General features: G+C 35.2%; 1 protein-coding gene across 7 annotated transcripts in view; it reads left to right on the top strand.

Moving 5' to 3' along the window:
• Positions 1-24126, top strand: part of COBLL1 (cordon-bleu WH2 repeat protein like 1) — a 179299-nt gene extending 155173 nt beyond the window's left edge. For all 7 annotated transcript variants that reach the window (XM_072612177.1, XM_072612175.1, XM_072612176.1 and 4 more), the window contains 3 exons: positions 5889-7477; positions 14121-14297; positions 22759-24126. In XM_072612177.1, the coding sequence (XP_072468278.1) occupies positions 5889-7477; positions 14121-14297; positions 22759-22845 (1853 nt within the window). In that variant the 3' untranslated portion in view covers positions 22846-24126. The remainder of the gene's footprint in view (positions 1-5888; positions 7478-14120; positions 14298-22758) is intronic.
• Positions 24127-24347: the final 221 nt, after the last annotated feature.

The following is a 24347-nucleotide window of genomic DNA, read 5'->3' as shown; positions in this document are numbered from 1 at the left end:
GCCATTATTTTGTGGTTAGTCCTTTGACTGATATAGATTAAATTCCCCCATGTCTTAGTATATGTATTTAATGAGCTGATTTGGCCAAAAAATCAATTACCCAGTAGCCAACAAATGGTGATGTGTCTCTGAAAATGTGAAGACTGGTTGTCCAAATATAGGCTATATTCTAGTGCCAAGCTCAAACTCGAAACCTTCTTAGTTTAGTAGAATATACTAGGATTAATTCTCCATTGGTATAACTTTGAAAAATATACCTTCATGCCACAATAAGACATTGAAGTGGAACTTTAGTGATAGTTTCTGAGTTAACAAGGGGAAAGGAAACTTGTGTATTCTTGTAATACAGATTGCTTTGTTAAGCAATGATAACTGACATAACTTTGTTGGGAAAAGAATATAGCCACCTCTCAACTATTGAGATTAGTGGAGGGGGTTATGGGTAATTGAAAACAGCAAAAAGTGATGCATGTATGTTTGGTTTTAGGTATCCATAAGATGTGTTAGCCTATTAAATACAGAGAAACTATCTGTGAATACTTGATTCAGGAACTGAAAGAATCATTTGCACAATTTCCTTGTCCTGTTTTTTTTTTTTTGCTTCAACATAATCCATAATGAGAATAGATCCATCTACTCCTCCCTTTTTCCTGTTTTTCTGACATCTCTGATTTCTCTCAGATCAAGCATTTATAAAAATATCCACTCTTGTCAGGCACTGTGCAATGAATATGTGTTTTTATATGTGTATTCAACCTTAGGTACTTACTTGCTGTGTGACCCTAGAGAAGTGACTTAATTTCTGTTTTCCTTTATTGCCCCTACTGTAAAATGAGGGAGGGGGGTAATAAAATCACCTACCTCCTAGGGTTCTTGTGAGGATCGAATAATATGTAAAGCACTTATCACAGGACCTTGCAGGTAGGTGCTTAGTAAATCCTTTCTTTCTTCCATCCTAAGTCACCTTGAGAACAGGAAAAGGACAGAGCTTTGAGGTATAACTGTGGTTAGGAAGCATGATATAGATAGCCCAACAAAAAACCCTGAGGAGATAAAAGGGAGAAGGAGAACCAGAAATTATCACAAAAACCCTGAGAGGCAAGTACTAAGTGGAGAGTGGGTAAACAGTGTCAGATGCATTGAGGTCAAGAAAAATGAGGAATGAGAAAAGACCATTAATTTGGCCAAAAAAAGGGCATTAATAATTTTCTGATGTTGAGCCATTTGCCGGTACAAAGACTTTACTTTCCAGATCTTCTGTACTTGTGCCTCTTGGCAGCTAGATGGCGCTGTGGATAGATAGAGCATTGGACCCAAAGTAGGGAATACAGGAGTTCAAATCTGGCTTCAGACACTTGCCAGCTGTGTGACTCAGGACAAGTCACTTGTCCTCTGTCTCAATGTCTTCATCTGTAAGATAGGGATAATAATACCACCTACTTCCTAGGCTGCTGTGATGGTCAAATGAGATGATCATTGTAGAGTGCTTAGCATAGTGAGTACCCTATAGTAAGCATTATATAAATGTTAGCTGTTGATGATGAGGTTGATGATTTGAGGCAGGGACTGTAGCATGCACAGAAAGGTTCTAATCAGGAGCTGGTCTAGAGTTGGTCTAGAGACTGATGGTTTAGGGGCAGAGCGGAATGTGTGGTTCCATTTCCCTCCCCAATAGTGACAATTAGTGAGCAGTTGGTGTTGATGGTAGCAAAGAAAGTGAGCCCTTCTTAATATTAATTACTCCTCTACTAATGACTCCAGAGCCTGGGATGGACACAGTGCTGGTAGTCTTGGGATGGAGGATTCTGCTCTTCTAAGGCTTTGGGTTTCTTTGGCTACGTACATTAGAATCTGAGGGAAGAGGGTAGTACAGATGGCAGTGGTTATTTGACTTGTCCTGCACATGCTGTCTCCTGTTTGTCCTTTAGGGTCGCCAACTGCTTAATTAGATGGACTTGCTTGCCTACATCATAGGTGGCAATTCATTGGCATTTAATAAATATACCTAGAGCAATGTGTTCACTGGCTGACCACTATTGGCTGCATAGGGATGAAAATAAAATTGAAATTGAATGTGTAATAAAAGTGATGGTAAATATTCTGCCAATAGAAAATTATCAGAATTGTTTATACCTGGTAATTTTAAGTCATGAGTCTTAGAGATCGAAACGACTTCGGAGATTACCTAGTCTAACCTCTTTCACTTAGAGATGAGGAAAATGGGATTCTGAAGCCTTCAGTTTAGGAGTGAGGAACCTGCGGCCTCAAGATCACAAGTGGCCTTCTAGGTCCTCAAGTGTAGCCTTTTGACTGAGTCCAAGTTTTATAGAACAAGTCCTTTTATTAAAGGGATATGTTCTGTAAATTTTGGATTCAGTGAAAGGGCTGAACTTGAGGATCACATGTGGCCTCAAGGCCAGTGGTTCCTCACCTCTAGTTCAGCTACTTGTTCAAAGTCATGCATGCGGGAGGTGGTAATAAAAGAGCCCAGGTTTAACTCTTGACTCTAAATATGGAACTTTTTTCCACCACAACCCGCTGGTTTATCCCACATCCTTTCAGAAATCATATGTCAAAAGGTGGTTGCCACTTTGTAAAATCAAAATTAATCTAGCTGTATTTACTAAGTTATTTCAGGATTGTGACATAGTTTTAAGTTACATATTATTTATATATGACATAGTTATAAGATCCAGTACATGCATAAAGCCTATACTTTCAAATTGCTTTCAATTATGTCTGGATAAATTGACTAGGTAATGTAATGAGATATTTTCAGGTCCTTTAAATAAAATAATATATTACTGTTATCTTTAAACTAGTTAGTTATTCGTTGTCTCCTCTCATCTTACCCAGCCTCCCCCAGCTACAACACATGCACTCATAATCCCTTCATTCTCATCAAATCATTATCATTTAATCAAATGTTCTGCATCTGGCTAGGGGCTAATAGAGAAAGGACAGGTTACTTACAAACTCAGCTTCTCCCTTACTATTTAATCATAAAAGATGGCATTGCTTCTTTGAAATTCATTTGAATTTTATGAAAGTTATGATAAGTCTAATAAAGCCCATGTTTCTTCCAGGTTATCATTAAGACAAAAGAAACCTTTGTTAGACAATAGTTTGAAAATGGTGTCTTGTCTAAGACTGTTGATGTTAATAATGGAGGTACAGATGTATCCCCAAAGAAATCATGATGAACAAAAAAGTGATGATATAGATAAATTGGAGATTAATTATTCCTTAAAAGAAAGATTCTTTGCCTTGAAAAGTGTTTACCAATCAAGTTAAAAGTTAGATCTGAATTTTTTAAATGTTGATAAACTTTCTTTCAAAACTCCTACAGTTTATCAAGTAGAGGATGTACTTGTGCTCTGCATTGTTGAAGCATGACAAACTTGAAGAAGAAAGAAGAATTTGATTGTTATTTCTTGAGGGTTTTGGCTAATATTTATTTAATACCTTTTTTTAAAAAATATTTTTATTTCATTAAGCATTTCTTAATTACATGTAAAATTTTTAAACATTCATTTTTAAAAATTTTAAGTTCCAAATTCTCTCCCTGTATCATGGCCCTACTCCACCCATTGAGAAGGCATGCAATATGATTTCAATTATACGTATGAAATCATGCAAACATATTTCAGTATTAGCCACATGGCAAAAAAATACACAAAAGGACAAGAAAAAAGTTTTAAAAGTGTGTTTTGGTCTGCATTTAGAGCTCCTCAGTTCTGTCTCTGAAGATGGATAGCATTTTTCATTACGGGTTCCTTGTCTTGATCACAGTGGCTAAGTCTGTTACAGGTGATCATCCTTATAATTACCGTTGCTATGTACAGTGTTCTCCTGGTTTTGCTCACCTCACTCTGCTTCAGTTCACATAAGTCTTCCCAAGTCTTTCTGAAACCAGATTGCTTGTCATTTCTTATAGCATAATAGTATTCCATCACAATCATACACCACAACTTACTCCATCATCCCCCAGTTGATGAGCATCTCATCAGTTTCCAATGTTTTACTGTCACAAAAATATTTTTGTACAAATAGACCCTTTTCCCTTCTCTTTGATCTCTTTGAGATACAGACTTAGTAGTAGTATTGCTGGGTCGAACAGCATACAGTTTTACAGCCCTTTGGTTTTAGCACCAAATTGTTCTCCAGAATGGCTGGTCACAGTTCCACCCAGCTTAGAGTTCCAATTTTTCCACATTCTCTCCAACATTTTTCATTTTCCATTTTTGTTGATAAGTGTGAGGTGGTATCTCACAGTTGTTTTAATTTGCATTTCTCTACTCAGAGCAGGTAGATGGCACTGTGGCTAGCATGCCAGCCCTGGAATCAGAAATATCTGAGTTCAAATCTGGCCTCAGACACTTACTGGCTATGTGACCCTGGGCAAGTCATATAACCCTGGTTGCCTCAGTTTCCTCATCTGTAAAATGATCTGGCAAAGGAAATGGTAAATCACTCCAATACCTATGCCAAGAAAACCCCAAATGGGGTCACAAAGAGAAAGACGTGACTGAAAAATGACTGAATGACAACAATCGTGATTTAGAACATTTTTTTCCACATGACTGTTGTTAACTGACTTCTGCTTCTCAAAACTGCTTATTCATATCCTTTGACCATTTATCAATTTGAGAATAACTCCTATTTTTAATAAATTTGGCTTAGTTCTCTATATATTTGAGAACTTTAGCAGAGAAATTTGCTGTAAACATTTTCCCCCAATTTCCTACATTCCTTCTAATTCTGTTTGCATTCATTTTGTTTGTGCAGAAACCTTTTTAATTTCATGTAATCAAGACTATGCATTTTACTTCCCATTACTCTCTCAGTATCTTGTTTGGTCCCCAATTCTTCCCTTATCCATGGATCTGACAGGTGTATCTTTTCATATTCCACTGATTTACTTACGATATCACCCTTTATATCTAAATCGTGTTCATTTTTCCTTTATCTTAACATATGGCGTGAGATGTTGGTCTATGGCTAGCTTCTTTCAAACTACTTTCCAGTTTTCCCAGCATTTTTCATGAGTTTTTACCCCAAAAGAACTCACTCCAAAGGTTTGTATCTTTGGGTTTGTCAAGCAATAGGTTTCTGCAGTCGTTTACTTCTGTGTATTATGCATCTCTTCCACTGATCCACCATTTTGTTTCTTAGCCAATACCAAGTTGTTTTCATGGTTACTGTTTTGTAATATATTGTGAAATCTGATACTGCTAGGCTACCGTCTGTCACCTTTTTTTTCATTGGTTCCCTTGGTATTCTTGATTTTTTGTCTTTCCAGATGAATTTTGTTACCATTTTTTCTAGCTCTATAAAATAATTGTTTGGAAGTTTGATTGGTATGGCACTGAATAGTAAATTAGCGTAGGTAGGATTGTCATTTTTATTCTGTTGATTTGGCCTACCCATGAGCAATTAGTATTTTTCCAGTTGTTTAGATCTGTCTTTATTTGTGTGAAAAGTGTTTGTAATTGTGTTTATATAGTCCCCAGTTTTGTCTCATCTGTTTCTTTCATATCTTTCACAGCATCTAGCAGCGTTGTATTCTTTGTAGGTGATAGTAAATGCACATTGATCAAAGAAGAGGAATTAAAGCAACAAAGAACATGAACTGCTTATTTGCTTTTTGGAAATATTTCCTTTGAGAATGATCCCATGAGGTCTTTTTAAAAATTAAATAAACTTGTATTAAGTACTAGGTTTTTAAAAATTATGGATAACATGGGAACTGTATTTATAGATAGGAATATAAGAAAAATATGTAGAGCTCAGTCCTATAGTATATTAGTCATTTGCAGTGGGAATTTTCTTTTTCTTTATGTATTAAAGTATTACTTACAAATTATTTTGCTTTGTTTTTCTCAAAGATCATAATGATATGATGCTCCTTCCAGCGGACTCTGATGAGAAAGTGAAAAATGGAACAAAGATGGTAGAAATCAGTGTAGCTGATGTTACTGAAAATAACAAGCTTGAAACTGACAGACCATTAGACTCTCAAGCATATAAAAATGGCATTCCTGTAGGTAACAAGGAAAAGTCTCAATCACTTTCACCAATTCAAGATCAGAAACTGAGTCAATCTAACTTAGAAAAGATAAAAACTCAAGATGCAGCAATTCAGACAACTCAGTTCCATAACAATTTGGACAATAATATGTTAAGTGAAACAGTTGCTCACCTGGATCATAATTTGTCAAACTTCAGAGGCGAGGAAAACATACAGTTTTCAAATAACAATAAATCATCTCAAAAGTCATCTTTCAAGTCACAGGGTTCTATAGATTTCTCAAGAGAACTCAAGAACCAGAGACCACTAAATGGGCAAGAAGACACACTCAACCTTAAAGATGTAAGTCCTACACATGGCAATGATGATCTGTTTGTTCCAGTAGATGGGACTGATAAAACTCTAACTGATTCCTGTATAAAGAGTTATCCTCTTTATAAACCTGATCACAAAACCAAACCAAAACCTTCTAATGAAATTACAAGAGACTACATACCCAAAATTGGAATGACAACTTACAAAATAGTACCTCCCAAGTCCCTGGACATTCTGAAGGATTGGGAGTCAGAAACTATGAGGTACAATAAAAATGATCAGGGGATACATATGTCTGAAAATTGCCAGCCACGTGAGCAGCTAAAGGAATCTGCTATCCAAACAGATGATCTTATTTCTAAAAGTACAAGGGAGACACAGGCTGACATGAAATATGAACCCAAATTGGAAATGGAGCATTGTATCCGAAATGAAAGAAACGTCACTGACGGGATTGTATCTTCTACAAAACCTGCCTCCATAGTAAATAAAGACTCCATTGCAACTCCATTGGTACTGAATTTAGAACACCTAAATAGTGTTATGGATCCAAAAGGAAGATCTAAGGTGATAAGTCCCCAGACAAAACCTAGTTCTTTTTTCCTACAGATGCAGAAAAGGGCCTCAGGTCATTATGTTACATCTGCAGCTGCCAAAAGTGTCAATGCTGCTACAAGTTCTGCTCAAAATGAACTAAAGCATAAAGAGATGGAAAGGAAGTTATCATCTCCCCAAGAGGAAATGCTTTCTCCTTTAAATAAGACAATTAACTTCCCGTCTGAATTACCTGACAAACAAACTGATCATGACATCAGTCAGAGACACATAGAAATTCCAACTTCTCCCATCAAACCCCCGAAACCGGTGAACCTTCCCTCTGCTCAGCCAGCAGCATTCAGCTTAAAAGCCTTGAGGACTTTTGGTGCACCACGGCCATACACAACTGCTGCTCCTTCTCCTTTTGCACTTGCTGTAGTCAAAAGATCACAGTCTTTCAGTAAAACGTGTACTATCCCGAGGCAGTCATCCAGAGAGGGTCCATCTCCTGGACTACCTTCATCAGCTTCCAAAGAGGAGGAGGAAAAAAATAATCCATTAGATAAGTTACTGGGAGTTCTACCATCTGAAAAGGTAAATATGACTTTACTCTCCTTTTGCAAGTTTGATTTCACTTTTAAAGTTTTATTTACGTGTTTTCTTTTTAATTTCACCAACATTTAAAACATTTATCGTTTACCTCCCATTCTGTGAGAGGCATCATGTAACAAAGTTAAACATTCCATAAAACTAATAATACAGTGACCTTCATTGAAAGCACACACAGCCCTCTACATCTGTAGCACCATCCCCAATACACTTTACTTTTTTTGCTGAACAAAAATCTATTTTTTTCTTCCTTTCTAACCCCCACCAATTGGAAATGAAAACAAATTTCTTGCAACAAATATACAGTTAAGTATAACAAATTCCCTTCATGTCTGTATGTGCTTTTGTATATGTATATTTACATATGTACATATATACATATATATATGCATGCTGTGTATACACATGTCTCTTGTACCATAAATCCATTATTACTTCTTCATCAAGGATAGTATGTTTTATCATCTTGTAACAAAATTAAACAATTACATGAGACCAATGATAAAGTGACCATATCTGAAAGTACATGCAACAGTTTCCATCTGAAATACATACATCATACACACACACACACACACACACACACACACACACACCCCTATTTTTTTTCTCCCTTCACTCCCTACCCAGTTGGAAAGTAAAATTAAATAAAAGCTGATTCCTTGTAACTATTATGCATAAACAAAACAAATTACTTCAATATCTATATACAAGTATATGTTATGTGTGTGTATATATATATATATATATATATATATACATACATAGGTATATGGAAGTATACATAAATGTGTCTCATTTTGTATCCTCAGCCTGTCAAGAAGAGTATATAGTAACAATGTTAAATTGTTACATAAAACCAATGATAGTGATCTCATCTGAAAGTGCGTGCAACACTCCATATCTCTATCATTCTTTCCCAACTTCTGTATTTTTAATTATCAGAAATCTTTTTTTCATGCATGTGTGCATGTGAGATCTATGTTTTATGTTTTTTGAGTGTATGTGTAGATATGCACATGCATACACATGTATGTATATATACACACACATACACACATCATTCTTTGCCCTCAATCTATAAATCCATCACTTCTTTGTCATGGATAGCATGCTTCATCATCAGTATTCTGGAGTAATAAATGGTCATTATTTTTTTTATTATTCACTGTTTAGATCTGCATAAGACATTAATTTAGAATTGACAGGTATCATGGGATATATTTGTATGACATGAGCTAGGCCAGACAACTGACTGAGTTAAAAACAAACAAGCGGTAGCGTTAACAAAAAACTTTTAAATTAATTGTTTTACACTTTATGCACACAGGTTTAATGACCATTTCCTATTTGTAGTTTCTAAATTCTTCTTTACGCAAGTGATTGTTTAAATGGGCAAAAGATACCCCGTTGTCCTGACAGAGATTCCATTATTAGCTCGTGCTTTGTGTATGAAAATGTCATGTTTTTTCTCTATTGATAAAAACATATCAGAAATAAGTTCATAGAAAAAGACTTGAGAAAAATGCCTTTTGTAATAAAAGCATTAACATGCCCCCTTCATTTCCTTATTAGTAGATTTTCTTGTTTGTGTATTTCTTAATTTAATATGTAGTCTCTAGATTAAATATTAATTAATGATTAATTGAGAAGGCAGTTTGGGGCAAGTGACTGCCATGTTCCCCTTTATATTCTTAATTCCTAATTCCTGTTTATTGTAATTTCAGCACACTGTGCAATAATGCTCCCTTACATTCATATGCTGTAGTTTGTTCAGTCATTCCCCAATCCATTATTACCTTTCTGATAGAATATCCCCTCCCCAACAATAAACCAAGTGAAGGAAATTTTAAATACATCTTAGATGTTCTGAAGCCACTTTTTTTTCTAGTTCAATTTCAGATTCTTAGATTTACATTCATTCTCACAAAAAAGAAAAAAATGTGTCCAATACAGTCAGTGTGACATATGGGCAGTATCCTATTTCTGAAGCAAGAGATTATGGGCCTGGGGTTTGGTAGGGGAAAGTGGTGTGTTTTGACTTCCTAGTATGATAAATAGAGGGGGCAAAATTCATTGTATGAATCACAGCCATTGCAGTGATATTCCCTTTATGTACTTCATGGCTTTTTAGTATGCTAATGTAGACTGTATTTTCTTGTTCAGTTTAAAGTTCCAACAGTATTTCAAACTACTTTAAACATCCTGAGTTTGACATAACACTTAACACGTTGCCAAGTCAAGTTTTAGTCTATTCAGAAGGCTTTCCCCTCTTCCCATATATTCCATATTTGTGTCCTTTTGTCTCACTGAAGTGTCGTTATGAAGAGTTCTTTTTTTGGACAAGTGTTCTCCTTTATCTTGAGAATCTCAAAGTCGCATTTGCCCCAGAAATAGAGCACATAACCTCAGATACTGAGCTTCTGTTTACAATGTAGAATTCTTAGTTTCGATTTTTTTTTTTTTTACTGAATGGGGTTAATGTCATTTCTATCACAATTTTTAATGAATTTTTTAAAAAAAGATTTTATTAATGCCTTTTGTATTTGCACCACATCCTTCCCCCTTAAATCATCGCCCACTAAATTTTCCCTTAAAATAAACAAAAAAAAACAAACAGTTAAGCAGGATTTACTGGCACATGTATTGTGTCTGATAACATCTATCAAGTTCTGGATTGGATACAGCTTGCTGGGAGCATTTTTTTTTTTTTTGCAAACTCTTCAATATTGAGATTGGTCATTACATTTAATCAGTCTGAATTCTTTTGTTATTATCTGTTTTACATTACTGTCATAAATGTGTGTATGTATATATATGTATGTATATGTATATATATATATATATATATATATACATATACATACATACATATACATATTCTAATTATCATTTCAAGTCACATCACATTTCTTTTAAAGTAATATATCTGTCATTTCCTACCACACAAAATTTCATTACATTTATAAAACTAACATTTAAATACTGCTTTCAGGTTTGCAAAGCACGAATATTTTATCTTCACAATAACCTTGGGAGGTAGGTGCTGTTATTATCCCCATCATATAGATGAGAAGACTGAGGCAGGTAGGTTCAGTGTGAATTACCTAGAGTCATACAAATAGGAAGTGTGTCATCCACTGTTTAAACTCGAGTCTTCCTGATGGCAGGTTTTTCACACCTTCCACCAGGCTGTGATTTAGTTTGTTTGGGCATGTCCCAGTTGAAAAGTACACACTTTGTTTCCAATTCTTTGCTCCCACAGAAAGGGCTATAGTGAATATTTTGTTATTAAGCTTTTCTTTCTCTACCTTTGACCTCTTGGAAGTATATGTGTAATGGGAAAGGAAGAGGAAGAACAATTAAGTGACTTTTTTCTTTACAATTTCAAATTGTTTTTCAGGTTGGTTGTTTGAACCAAAGATGTTAAACTTGGGTGGGAGGATGCTGGGGGGACAAGATTGAGAAATGTTTAACAAAATAAATATAAGTATAATACAACATAGATAATGTTAATTTGTGATTTTCTAAGTCAAATGTGCTATTGCAGAAATCCATTTCTATTTGAGTTTGACTACATTAGATAAATTCAAAACTCCCCCAACACTGCGTAAGTGAGTGTACCTGTCTTTTAAGCTCTCCTAACATTGATTATATCAGTTTTTGTTGTATTGAGAGAAGTGAGATAAAACTTCAGGGTTGTTTTGAATTGCATTGATCTTAATTAGTAACTTGGAGTAATAATATGGTTGTTGATAGTTTCAAACAGTTGGTCAACATCCTTTGTCCTTTTATCTAACAGAAAAGCTCTTGATCTCATCATAACACACATGCATATGCCTGTTTGGGCAGGTGTGAATGTTGGGCTTTTTCAGAGGCATTTGATGCAAAGATTTCCCCCTTCTGACAGTTTCTCTTATTCTAGCTACTTTGATATTTTCATATAAAAGCATTTTTAATTTTATGTAGTAAAAATTGTTCATAATTATCTTTTATGATCGCCTCTATTCCTTGTTCGACTGAAGATTCTTCTCCTAGTTATAGCTATAAAAAGCATCTCCTATTCTCTTTTATAATGTGAGTTTTTATGTTTAGTTTGTATAACTGTTTGGCACTTATTGTTGATATATGGTATAAGTTGTTGATCTAAACCTAATTTCTGTCAAAATACTTTCCAGTTTTCCCAACAGATGTTGTCAAGTAAAAGAGACCCTCTCCCTGGTAGTTTACGTTCCTCTGTTCATCTCACACTATTGTTTCTGGGTCTTGCTTATCAGAGGCAGCTAAGTGATGCAGTGGATAAAGTACTGGACCTGGAGTTGGTCATTTAGCCTCTGTCTCTTTGACTATGAAATGGGGATAATTACAGCCTCTACTTTTCAGGATGAAGTAAGGATCAAATGAGATGATATTTGTAAAGCACTTAGGGCAGTGGCTCATAACTAGGAGCTATACAAATGCTTATTCCCTTTCTTTTATTTCATCTGTGTCACTGGTCTAAGTTTTAATTCTTTAATAAGCACCAAGTCGTTTTGATGATTATGTATTCCAGTACACAGAGAATCTGATCTCACCAGCATTGGGAGCTCCCTACAGGGATATAGATCTGTGACTTAATAGATAAGTACTCGAGAGAATCAACTCATAATAGATATTAAGTGATTTGCCAAAAATCACAGAGCTAGTAACTATTAGAGGTGAGATTTATACTATAAGACCAGTGTTCTATTCATTGTACCACCTTGTCTCCAATTTGATGATAATTTTATGATACGGTGTGATTATATTTGGCATTCATTTATGATGTAATGTGAGATCTAGTAACCATCATAGATAAGACCTTAGAGAACTTCAACTCTTGCCTCTTCATTTCAAAGATGAGGAAACTGAGGTCTAAGAATACACAAATGTTACGTTGTTGGGACTGGAAGCTCAATTCTGTGTGGACAGTCTCGGGCAGGTAAAAGTGGGACTTCTAAATCTTAGAGTCTTACGAGGCCCTCCATGAACAGCGGGGGTTCGAGAAGGTCAGACCGAGCTAGCTCGGCTAGCTCGGGTATTTCCGCCTCTCCCCCGGAGATACCTGATGGGTGGAGTCTCCCTGCCCTCGAGGTCGTCCCGGATTGGAGCACACCTAGTTACCTAACAGCACGGTATTGAGATGCAAACTGTGTGGCTGAAGATTAAGTAGGATTGAGGAAGCCTAAAAGCTCTCTTAGCACGTGTGGAGCCAAAGAGAAAATTAGAATTTGAACTTGGGTCTTCTGTCTCCATTTTTTCCATTGCATCACTGCTGTCTTCTTTAATTCTTGCTTCCCCCACACTCCCAATATTTCTCTTGAAGCTTCCCTTTTGTTCTTCCAAATTAATTCTATTGTTATTTTTGTCTAATTACATAAAATATTACACTGACTATTTGACATAGCATTAAATCTATAAATTAATTTATATAGTATAATCACTTTTGTCATATTGGTGTATTCTAAACATGAAGAATAATTTCTTCAGTTTTTTAAGTCCTGCTTAATTTCTTTTTTAAGTCTTTTATAATTGTATTTACATAAAGATATATTTTAAAAAATTCTAAGACTAAAATTGCAAGTACCTTCTTTTTAGTTATTTCTAAATGTTTATTCCTAAGAATTTTCATTAGTTTTGTGTCACTGATACTGATAGTTTCTATTTCTTTTTAGTTTAATTTTCATTGGGCAGAACAGAAAACATGTTGAATTCCTAGAGTACTGAACAACTTGGGGTTTAGTCAAACAATCCTGTTACGTATCAAGCACTGTATAAAGCAGTGCTTTCAAGAACACACAAAAAAAATTGTGTGGAATGAACTAGAATGTCACCAAGATCCTTAAATTAGCCAACGTATGGTATGATGTGTCCATTTTAGAAATGGCATTGTATTTGGATTGTAGGACTGTTTTCTAAGTTGGTTGCTAATAAAAAGCTAGAGAAAAAGGTAAATTTTTTGTTACTATTTTATTATATTATTTAATTCTAGTATTATAATCTAAAATGAACAAAATTTCTTTTTTGTGATAGCTTGAACTTAAGGGAAGAAACTCTTCTTTCATTTTTATTGCTCTCTAATTTCTGCTGCTGGTAGCTATGTGACATGGTGGGTAAGAGCACTGGGCTTAGAATCTGGAAGACTCATCTTCATGAATTCAAATCCAGCCTTAGACACTTACCAGCTGTGTGACCCTGGGCAAGTCACTTAACCCTGTTTACCTGAGTTCTCCATCTGTAAAATGAGCTGGAGAGGGAAATGGCAAACCACTCCAGTATCTTTGCCAAGAAAACCCCAAATGGGGTCATGAAGAGTCAGACATGACTAAAAAATGACACAGCAGGAACAAGAACAACTTTCTAGCGCTCCTTGCACTTAAAATCCTAGAAGTGGTTGATATATCCGAAATAAAGAAACAGAGCTCTTAATGGAGGATGCTTGTAGATTGGAAGTTCTTCTAAGAATAATAAAACTGGAATGTGTCCCTGTTCCCAAGCGTGCCATCTCTTGCCAGTAATCTCCCGTCATTTCTGCTTATCTGCTTCCTTCTTCTTCCTCCTCAGTTGTGCTCCTGAGGACCATCTGAACATTTTCTGTTTCTTTGTATAGGAAGCTAGCTGTTCACTGAAGGAACAGAAATGCCAGAGACAGTCATCAACTGACCGCCCATCATTCACCCTTAAGAGACAAACTTCTTTAACATTCCAAAGTGCTGACCCAGAACAGATTCGACAAAGTTTGCTGACCGCAATTCGCTCTGGAGAGGCTGCTGCCAAATTGAAAAGGGTAAGCTTACTTTCATCAGATGGATAACAGTGGACTTATTTTCAACATTGTCAGTTTAGGGGAAATTGACATTTAAACCTAAAAAAGGACACTGAAAATGACTCCTTTCCATAAGTTTTTTTTTAAAGTGCAAAATGCATATGCTTAATTAGCAAGAATTCAAGTTTGCTACCCCTCCCCCAGTTTTTTTTTGTTATAATTTTCTTCTTATTGCCTGCTCCCAAAAAAAAGTTTTTTTTTAAAAAATTCTCATAATAAATACATATAGTCCAGCAAACCAAATCCCCACATTGACCACATCCAAATACACGTCTCATTCTAGATTTAAGTACATTGCCTCTCTGATAGATTGTGTAATTCATTGTCATTCCTCTTGGCTTGTGGTTTATCACTACAGTGATCACAGCTCTGAAGTCTCAAATAGTTGTTTTTCCTTTATGATGTTACTGTCATTATTTAAATTGTTCTCCCAGTTCTGCTTATTTCACATTGCATCACAGTTTACTCTGAACCTTCTTGTTTGATCATTTCTAGTGGCACAAGGATATTCAGTTATCTTCATACTGCCTTATCTGTTTAACTGTTCCCCAGGAGGTGGGTACTACCCTATCTTCCAATTTGGTGCTACTCTGAAAAGAGCTGCTTTATGTACTTTTGTTCCAATGGCTCTTTTTTCCTCTTTGATATCTTTGGATTGGAGTCATAGTATACAGTTTTATAATTATTTTGGGCATAGTACCAAATTGCTTTCCAGAAGTACCTAATTGCTGGATCAATTCATAGCCCTTCCAACAATGCATACATAAGGGTGCCTATTTTCTTTCAGTCTCTCTAATATTTGCCAGTTTCCTTAATTGTCGTCTTTGCCAATATTTAGAAGATGGAACCTCAGTGTTGCTCTAATGTGTATTTCTTTAGTTATTAGTGCTTCAGATCATTTTTTTCATTTTGTTGTTGATAGTCTAGTTTTCTTTCTTTGAAATAATTCTTTTCATATCCTTTGGCCTTTTATCAGTGGAAAGATGACCTTTAGTTTTACAGGCAGCTCTATACATGTCTTGGCTATGTGCCCTTTAACAAAAACTTTACTCTGAAGATTTTTTCCCCCATTTACCTGTTTACATTCTAGTTTTAACTACATTTGATGTGTTTATGGAAAAACTTAAATTTTATATCATCAAAATTGTCCATTCTGTTTTCTGCAATCTCCATTTCTTGTTTAGTAATGAACCCTTCCCCTATCCACAGAGCTGAAAGGTTATTGCTTCCTTGTTCTTCTAAATTTATGTTGCCTCATGTCTAAATCATGTATTCATTTGCAGTTTATCTTGGGGATAGTGTGTGAGATGTAGGTCTACGCCCAGTTTCTGCCAAACTGCTTTCCTGTTTCCCAAGCAATTTCTTTGTAAAATGATGACTTCTTCTCCTGCTAAAATTGGAGTCTTTTGGTTCAGTGAGCAGCATGCTCATGGTTTACCTGTTGCTTTAATCTGTTCTGCTGAATGATCTCTCTATTTTTTTAATCAGACTCAAATTGTTTTTATAATTGCTGCTTTGTAGTACACTTTTGGCTTATTTTCCAAAATGAATTACATTGTGGTCCAGGTGCAAAATGCATTATTATATGTTAGATCTGATAATAGCAACTGATATTGGCTTTTAGTTAATTCAGTTCCTTTCTCTGGGCCTCACTGTCCTCATCTGTTAAATTGAAAGGATTAAACTAGATACTCTTGTACTATCCAATTTTGTCTTTGATCTTATTTGAACAACAGAAAAATCCCCTCTTCTTGATTTTGACCAATTATTTCAGAGAAGTAGAACCCTAACTTTGAAGAGAAAACTTCAGAGAGGGAGTGTAGTGTAGTATTTAGAGGGCTGGCCATCAAGTTAGGAAGACTTAGGTTGAAGCCATGGCACTAGTCATTATCTGTTACATTATAGGCAAGTCACTTAACCTCTGTGTGAACCAAGAATCTCTTAAGACTAGATGATGTAGTACTCTAAATGCACGTGCTAGATATTTCCTGAACCTGATATTTATTCTATTCCCTACCTTGTGCCCTTGCATAAACTGTCCTCCATATCTGAAATGTGTTTCCTTTTCACCTCTACCTCTTAAAAGTCTCTAACTTCCTCAAGGCTCAGCATCTAAGGAAAGCTTTCCCCAGATCACCCCTTCACCTGTATCTCCAATGATCAGTTTTCTTCTGCTCCCCAAATGATCATGTATTTACATTACTATGCACATTATGTCCTACCCCTAAAATATAAGTTCTTTGAGAGCTGTTCATTTTTTCTTTGTAATTCCCTGCACCTAGCACAGTGCCTGACACATAGTAAAGATTTGATATGTGCTTGATGAATTGAATTGAATTGAACACAACAGTTGGTTCAACATAAGGAGCAAAGGCACTATGCAGAGAGAGGACAAGACAGGTGCAGGCAAATCTGGGTAAAGCATCCCAGACATTCTCAGTTCAATCAGTTTCTTCTCATGGGGCAGGAGGTTGGCCACTACAAAAGTATCTCAGGTTCACAGCTAAGCAAGTATAGAAATTATTCCAGGTGATTCTTTTGGGACCTAGGAAGAAAACATGAAAGAGAATTTCAGAAGCTTAGGTTTTGTTTTTAGAAGAGACAATAAAGCATGTGATTTTGAATATTTTATATCCTTATTTGTAGGAATTAAATTTTTGTTTGCCTTGGTAGCATACTTTCTAATTATTAATTCAGTAGGCAATTAAAATAGAAAATTTGTTGTATGGTGACACTTTCAAAAGATGTAGAAGGGGAAAAGGTATGTTTTCTAATGTTAACAAAATTGAATATTGTCATTTGGGAAAAGTCCTAATCATTTCTAACCCCTCTCCCTAAGAAAGCATTTAGAAATGATCACTGGTTTTAGTGTGCCTAAGTCCACACAAAGCTACCCTTTCTGTAGGATTGCTTTAAATTTCTCTTAAGGTGAAGTCAATGGAAATATTATTTATCTTCCAGGAATTAATTAGAGGAACTTGGAAATTAAGTTGGAACTTCTTTTATAGCCTTCAAAGTTTAAAGAGTCCGGTTTGGCAGAATCTTTTCACATATAAAACTTTCACTGATTCAGGGATGGGCTAGATGAGAAAACAGATTTTAGAGAGCCAGGTCTTAAATGTCTAGATCTTTTTACCACATCATGCATAATAGTTCACACTTAAATGCTACTTTACAATTATATTCCTTCCCACAACCTTGTGAGTAGAAAGTAAAAGTATTATTCCCAGATGAGGAAATTGAACCTCAAAAGGTCAAATAACTTGCCTAGGGTCACACAGCTAGTAAGGAGCAGAAGAGGGTAGGACTCCCAACTGCAAATTTGGTGTTCTTTTCTTTGTATCCATTTCCTTAGGACTGTATTGTCTAGGAAACCTCTATTGGTTCAAACACTAAAGTTGTAAAGAATTTACTGGGAGAAAGAGCAAACCCCTTAATTTATAGATGGGGAGATTGAGGTCCATAGGTATCAAGTAATGGGTTCAAAGTCACACAGATTTAAATGAAAGAATTGTGATAAAAAGCTAATACTCGACTCTTATTCTGATGCTCTCTCCATGCAACTTCATCAGTAGTTCTCAAACTTTTTGCCTGAGGACCCCTTTACACTCTTAAAAATTATTATAAATCTTCCCTCTAAGAACTTTGATCAGTGCCCCACTTGCCAAGCACTCCTCTAAAAGAAGACCTTCTTTGATGATTAGTTGGTGCTAATACTGAATGAACATAAGCAAAACAACATAGCCAGCATATCTATAGATTAATTTATTTGTAAAACAAGAGTACAATTCTGCAGATGAGAGAGTAACTCTTCATGTTTGCAGCTAAATCTTTAATTCACATGTCATGTAGCCTCTGGAAACCTGCTTTTTGCTTATGAGCAAATGAAAATGAAAAAGCAAACAAAATTTTAGAATTCTGAAAACACTTTTGACTTTGAGGACCTTCTGAAAGGATCTTGGGGATCTCCCAAGGTCTGCAGACCAGTTTTGCTACTGCCCTAGCTGAGTGGTTCCATAGTGCCAGTGCCTGTTCCTTTGAGAAGCACCTTAGGTCATAATCTATCGTTAGGTTTTTAGTAAGAAAAATAAAATCACTTAATAACCCGTATCTATCATTAAAAATGGACAGGCACTTGCAGGTCTAATTCTTCATTCTTGTCTGTGCTTGCATACCATCTTTCTTATACCAGACTGAAAATTTTTCCTAGTTTGTTTCAAATGATGACATTTCTTTTATAGAACAACAATTATGTTGCCAAATAAAATCTCTAGTGATTTTGACAGTGAGTTTAGATGTTCAGCAGAAAGTTGGCTCTGTGTTTGCCTATGCCTTGGCTCCCAGAATGTTCAATTTAACTTCAGGTACCAACCTGCTTCATGGCTGATGTTCACACCACAGCAATTAACCTTAATTATAATGGTTAGATTCACATTAGAGCAATTATCTGGTTGATTGCTCTAGAGAGGATATAGTCATAACTGACATAGCATGGGCATGTCACAGATTTCATACCCTAACCTTTTAAAATTCATCCTCTACCCTGCCCCTATGTTCAACAAATTCATAGAGGTCATTTCTGCCTCCCCTTCTCCTTACTGTACAGAGAAGGGCTGATGAACCAAGGTGGGTGATTTATAAGCTGCTTTTGATGTTAGGACTAATATATGATCAGCATATCCTTTTATATTCAGTTGATCTCAGGTGAACTAATTTTTAAACATAAGGTTCTTTGAATCATATTGTTTATAAGACACCTGGTGGCAGAGTATTAGGGGTTTTTTTCTTCTAATTATGCACATGCCTTTTCATATACCATTTTGAATTAGAATACAATTTTTAGTAACATATCAAACTAAGGAATGATTTTTACTTTATCAGAAAAGTACTATTCAGTCTTTGGAAGCATTCCAAAAATAGACCAAAGACTAGAGATGGGGAGCTTTGGGGCAGACTTGTCAAGGAGCTTAGTCTCCTGCTGATTTCTCTCATATTTCCTTGGACAGTTTTTTAGCTATCAAAAGCATTCCTAATAGCAATCCTTTAAGAAAAAATACAAGTTTAAAGGAATTTTTCATATTTTCACAGTAGAAAAAATAAATCTTTTAATTTTCATAGCAATTTATCTATGAAGTAAATTTAGTCTTCAGTAATTTTACTAATGACAAAATCTTCTGGCTCCTTATTTTACTCAAAGATGTAACTGAGGATTTAAGTTTTGGCCAAAACTGACTTGTTGAATCCACTCATTGCAAATTAGATGAAGCAGCATTGGGGAAGGTTGGAGTGTTAATTGATGAAAAGGACACAGCGTTGGCAAATGTTGAGCATTTCAGTATGGCCCATCTTAAAACCCCACTTTATTCCAAATAGTGAATAAATTATTCTTTCCCCTCCCTAGAGACTTTTAAAAGCTATTTCAGCTATTTGATTTCAGTTAATAGTGTTTTTTCCCTGGCCCCAAAGTAAATAAGCTGTAGAAATGTCAGTCAACAACAGCACATGGAAAAATTTCTTGAGAATAAAAATATACATGAGAAGGTAACTGATCATAATTTCAAGTGATTAGGAGCTCTTAGCCAGGGTCTTATGGAGTTTTAAATATATTTTTGTATCTGTATTGCATTGTATTTGGATTTCTTTGTAACCATACGTATTGTATTTTATACATTTGAAAACATTGTTCAGAGAAGGGTTCCATAAACTTCACCAGATGCCAAAGGGAACCATGACACAAAACTGTGCTTTAGATGAATGAACCATTTTTAGATCAAGGAAAGAAACAAAATAAAAGGAAACCAAATCTAGGAGGGAAATTTATTCTTGGCTTCTCCCCCTAAGTGAGAAAACTGTCTCTTCCTCTAGTGACACCTTATCAGTTTAATGTATTTGCTCCAGTGCTCCTGTTTCTGAAGCTATTGAGCCACAAAAAGGGGTTTTCTGATGGAACACTTAGTGGAAACCTGATGATTAAATGTGATTTATTGGTACTGAAATACAATAATTTAACTGCATTTGCCCCCATAATTGAGATCATGTACACGTGTACACACACACACACGCACACGCACACACGCGCATGCCCACGCACGCGCATGCCCACCATGATTTCACTACTAGATAGCAGTGATATTTGACCACTCTTCTGCCATCTGAACAGCCTCCTTTTTCCCAATATTCTCAAAAGCTGATTTTTGCCTGTGAAAATGTCAACTACAGCGTAATTATCTCTGGGACAGAAACACACTGTTACTAAGGCTTGCGAACAAGAGATATTTCAGCTGCTTTAGTTCTGGCTTCCCTGCACTTGGCATGTATGAAATCCAGACACCTGATTTTTAATCTAGTTAAATCCTGTAGATGCTCTATGGGATGTTCTTACTTTTCCAAGTTCATCTCTAAAGGAAGCAGGAGAAAAATTGAGCCACAGTGGCTCAGGGCAGCCAGTTTTCTTTTGCCCAGGAGAGATAAATAGCCTTTTGTGCAACAGATCTTTTTCTAATGGGAAAAAAACCCACCAGTTATCAGTGTGAATAGTCAGTAATGTAAATGGAGAAACATCTTCATTTTTTTCTTTCTTTTGAAGTACTTCTATCATGTTTTGTGTTTATTTTTAAAATCTTTCTGTCTTTGTTAATCTTATAAATTATTAATAGTTGACTATAGCACTTTAAAGGTTGGCAAAATACTTTCATTTAAGCCTCACAACAATCCTATGAAGTAGGTGCTATTAATTATCCCTATCTTATAGATGAGGAGACCAAGCCTGAAAGAGGTTAAGTGACTTTCCAAGAGACACATAGCTATTAAACTTATGAGAAAGGATTTTAGCCCAGTTCTTTCCAACTCCACGTCCAATATTCTATACATCATGCCACCCAGCCTTTCTCCCAGTAAGGTTCCAGAATACCTGAGTGTGTCTTCATGGAAATTCAGGTTTCATTGTATTTGATTTTCGGGTTCATTCATAATGGTTTCATTCAGTTGTTAACATTGTTATATCTTGAGTATCTTATCTCTTAGGAACTTATTAAACTTGTTAATTATCACTGTCTAAATTATTTTGATATCACATTTTTATTGGTATGGCAAGCAAACAAAATAAATGTTTGTTTTTTCTGCCATTCAAATATATGCATTCTTTTTTTTCCAAAAATTTTTTTTAACATTTTTATTTGAAGTTTTGAGTTTCAAATTTTATCCTTTCATCTCCTCCCCCTTACCTGAGACAGGAAGCAATAAGATACAGGTTATGCATGTGCAATTATGTGAAACATTTCTGTATCAGTCATTTTTTACAAGAAGACAAAAGAAAAGAAAGTGAAAAATAGCATGCTTCAGTCTATATTCAATCTAAATCAGTTCTTTCTCTGGAGGCTGATTGTATGCTCCATAGTTAGTCCTTTGGGATTATCTTGGATTATTGTACTGCTGAGAATAGCTCACTCATTCCATGGTTCTTCATTGAATAATACAGCTATTATTGTGTACAGTGTTCTCCTGTTTATGTTCACTTCACTATGTGTCAGTTCATGTAAGTCTTTCTAGGTTTTTCTGAAATCATCCTGCTTGTCATTTCTTATAGCACAATAATATTCCATTACAGTCATATACCACTGCTTATTTAGCCATTCCTCAATTGATGGGTATCCTTTTGATTTCCAATTCTTATCTACCACAAAAAGAGCTGCTATAAATATTTTTCTATAAATAGGTCCTTTTCCCTATCTTTGGGATACAGACCTAGCAGTGGTATTGCTGGAGCAAAGGGTATGCACAGTTTTATAGCTCTTTGGGCATAGTTCCAAATTGTTTTCTCCCGATTGGTTGGGTCAGTTCACAACTCCATCAAGAGTGTATTAATGTCCCAGTTTTCCCACATCCCCTCCAACATCCAACATTTTCCTTTTTTTCATATTAGCCAAAGTATATGCATTCTTAAAATACAAAGACAGCCTTACCCTAAAAATAAAGAGTCTATGGCAGGGAAAAGTCAGGGTGAGAGAAAGTCAAAGTCCACATTTTAAAAATGATTTTGGAAAATTCACTGTATTTTTCTGCATTCTCACTACCAAGTTTTAGAAGCCAGAATTAAGCTCATGAAAAAAGCTCATTAACAGCTTGGATTGCAGTCTGTGTTTGTGCTCCTGTCCTTTGAGTTAGTTTAGTCATTTTATAAAGACTATGATGTGTTAATGGATTATTTAACTTGTTTGTTGTGAAAATAACAAATCTCTCATTTTTAATTTCATGGATGAGTGATTGTTGATTCTTAATGATTTATACTTCATTGAACAATAAAATACTAAATGTGAGTGCTCATAATTAACCAGTAAATAAAATGCTCTGGTGAATGAAAACTTGAAATTAGGCAGTTGTATGCTTCTAAGTGGAAAGATATGATCATATGTCTCTCTTTTAGGTTACTGTTCCATCCAATACCATATCTGTAAATGGAAGACCAAGACTCAGCTGTCCAGTGTCCACAGAAACACAGTCTGACCATTAGAGATGTTACACCAGCTATTGTGCACTTTACCACCACCTCTTACATAGGCCAACATAATACTAATTGAGATTTATTGCAAATGTAAATTCAGGTGTATGTTAATATCTATTGTCCATTAAAATGTGTGAATTTTGTGTGATGGCTTTTCATGCCAAGAGAAGAATTATTGGAATATGTAATTTATAGTGATATTTTTTGTCTGTATGCCTTAAAAACTGAATATGCTGCTGTAGGACTTTTAAGATGAGGTGCAGATGAGTTTCAGTTTTTGAAATGAACAATAATCACATTTTGTTGATTTCATTGAATTATTTGTAGAAACATTGTACAATGGTGATTTAGACAAAAGGATACATTTTTAATATCCTTAGATTTATAATTGTATAGGTACCTTAACATAATATATGAGTTAATAAATGTCTGCCATATGCTGCCTTCATGTTACTGTTAAATTAAAAACTTGTAATAAGCATAAATTTCAAATTTTGCATTCTGCAGAAAGAACCAACTAAAAATACTAGTGATAACAAATTACTGTCTTCAGTTGAACATTGGTTTTAATTGTTGAATCATTTTGTGCTCAAGATTCTTCCTCTTAGATTTTTTTCCATGGGAACAATGCAAAATCAGAGACTGTGATGGGATCCTCAGCATTTTAATGTTGTAGTAATTCTCTGCTTTTTCTTTAACCCTTGAAATGCACAAAGAAAATTTAATTCTAAATGTTTTTCTGTATATAATTCCTATAGTATAAGGGCACAGATGACTCTTAAAACACATACATGTTCCTTGTACCAGAGGCCTTAAAATATTCTTTGTCAAAATATTGATTTATAGTAATAGTTATTTTATTTTTTGATGTATAGGACCACAAAAAGGTTAAAATGTGTCCAGATTAAACAATTTAAAATGGGTTTTGAAAATACCAGTTCGCCTATTTTAATTATAGTCATATGATGTATTAGTAAGTCATTATGAAACTTATTTAAGATTGAAATACTGTTATTCTAAATATTAAAAAAAATGAGTAAATTAATGTTGGAACACTTAAAGAGGTGCCTAATTAGTAGGGGTGGGGGTACACCTGATTTTTAGGCTTACAGTTTTTATGTGACACTTGGTTGTCTACAGAAGGAACTAAATTGTTCACTTATTATAGTAGCTTTTGGTCAAGCCAGATGATTGTGAATTCTGGTAGATTTCTACTGCCCTTAGCAAGATATTTGCCAGTTTTGAAAGTATGTTGATTCTTTTCCAGTTAAATAAAAATTACCTTATTTATTTTTTGAGGACTTTTTTTTCTTTAAAGGGTGGTTTTTAACATTCAAATATACACATGCATGATGATCATGATAAAGGCCCAGTGCTCAAGTCACTGAGTCACCTGGCTACCTACAATTAAAAATGACTGTAACACTGAAAAAACATAGTCAGAACCAAGCACACCTTAGTAGTGTATTGCTACACAGTAGCTCATGGTTTTTCAGAATAATGATTGAATC

This window comes from Notamacropus eugenii, chromosome 5, assembly GCF_028372415.1.
Source record: "Notamacropus eugenii isolate mMacEug1 chromosome 5, mMacEug1.pri_v2, whole genome shotgun sequence".
Classification (NCBI taxonomy): domain Eukaryota; kingdom Metazoa; phylum Chordata; class Mammalia; order Diprotodontia; family Macropodidae; genus Notamacropus; species Notamacropus eugenii.
The sequence above is the reverse complement of the archived record's forward strand: the minus strand, read 5'-3'. Positions and strand labels throughout refer to the sequence as shown.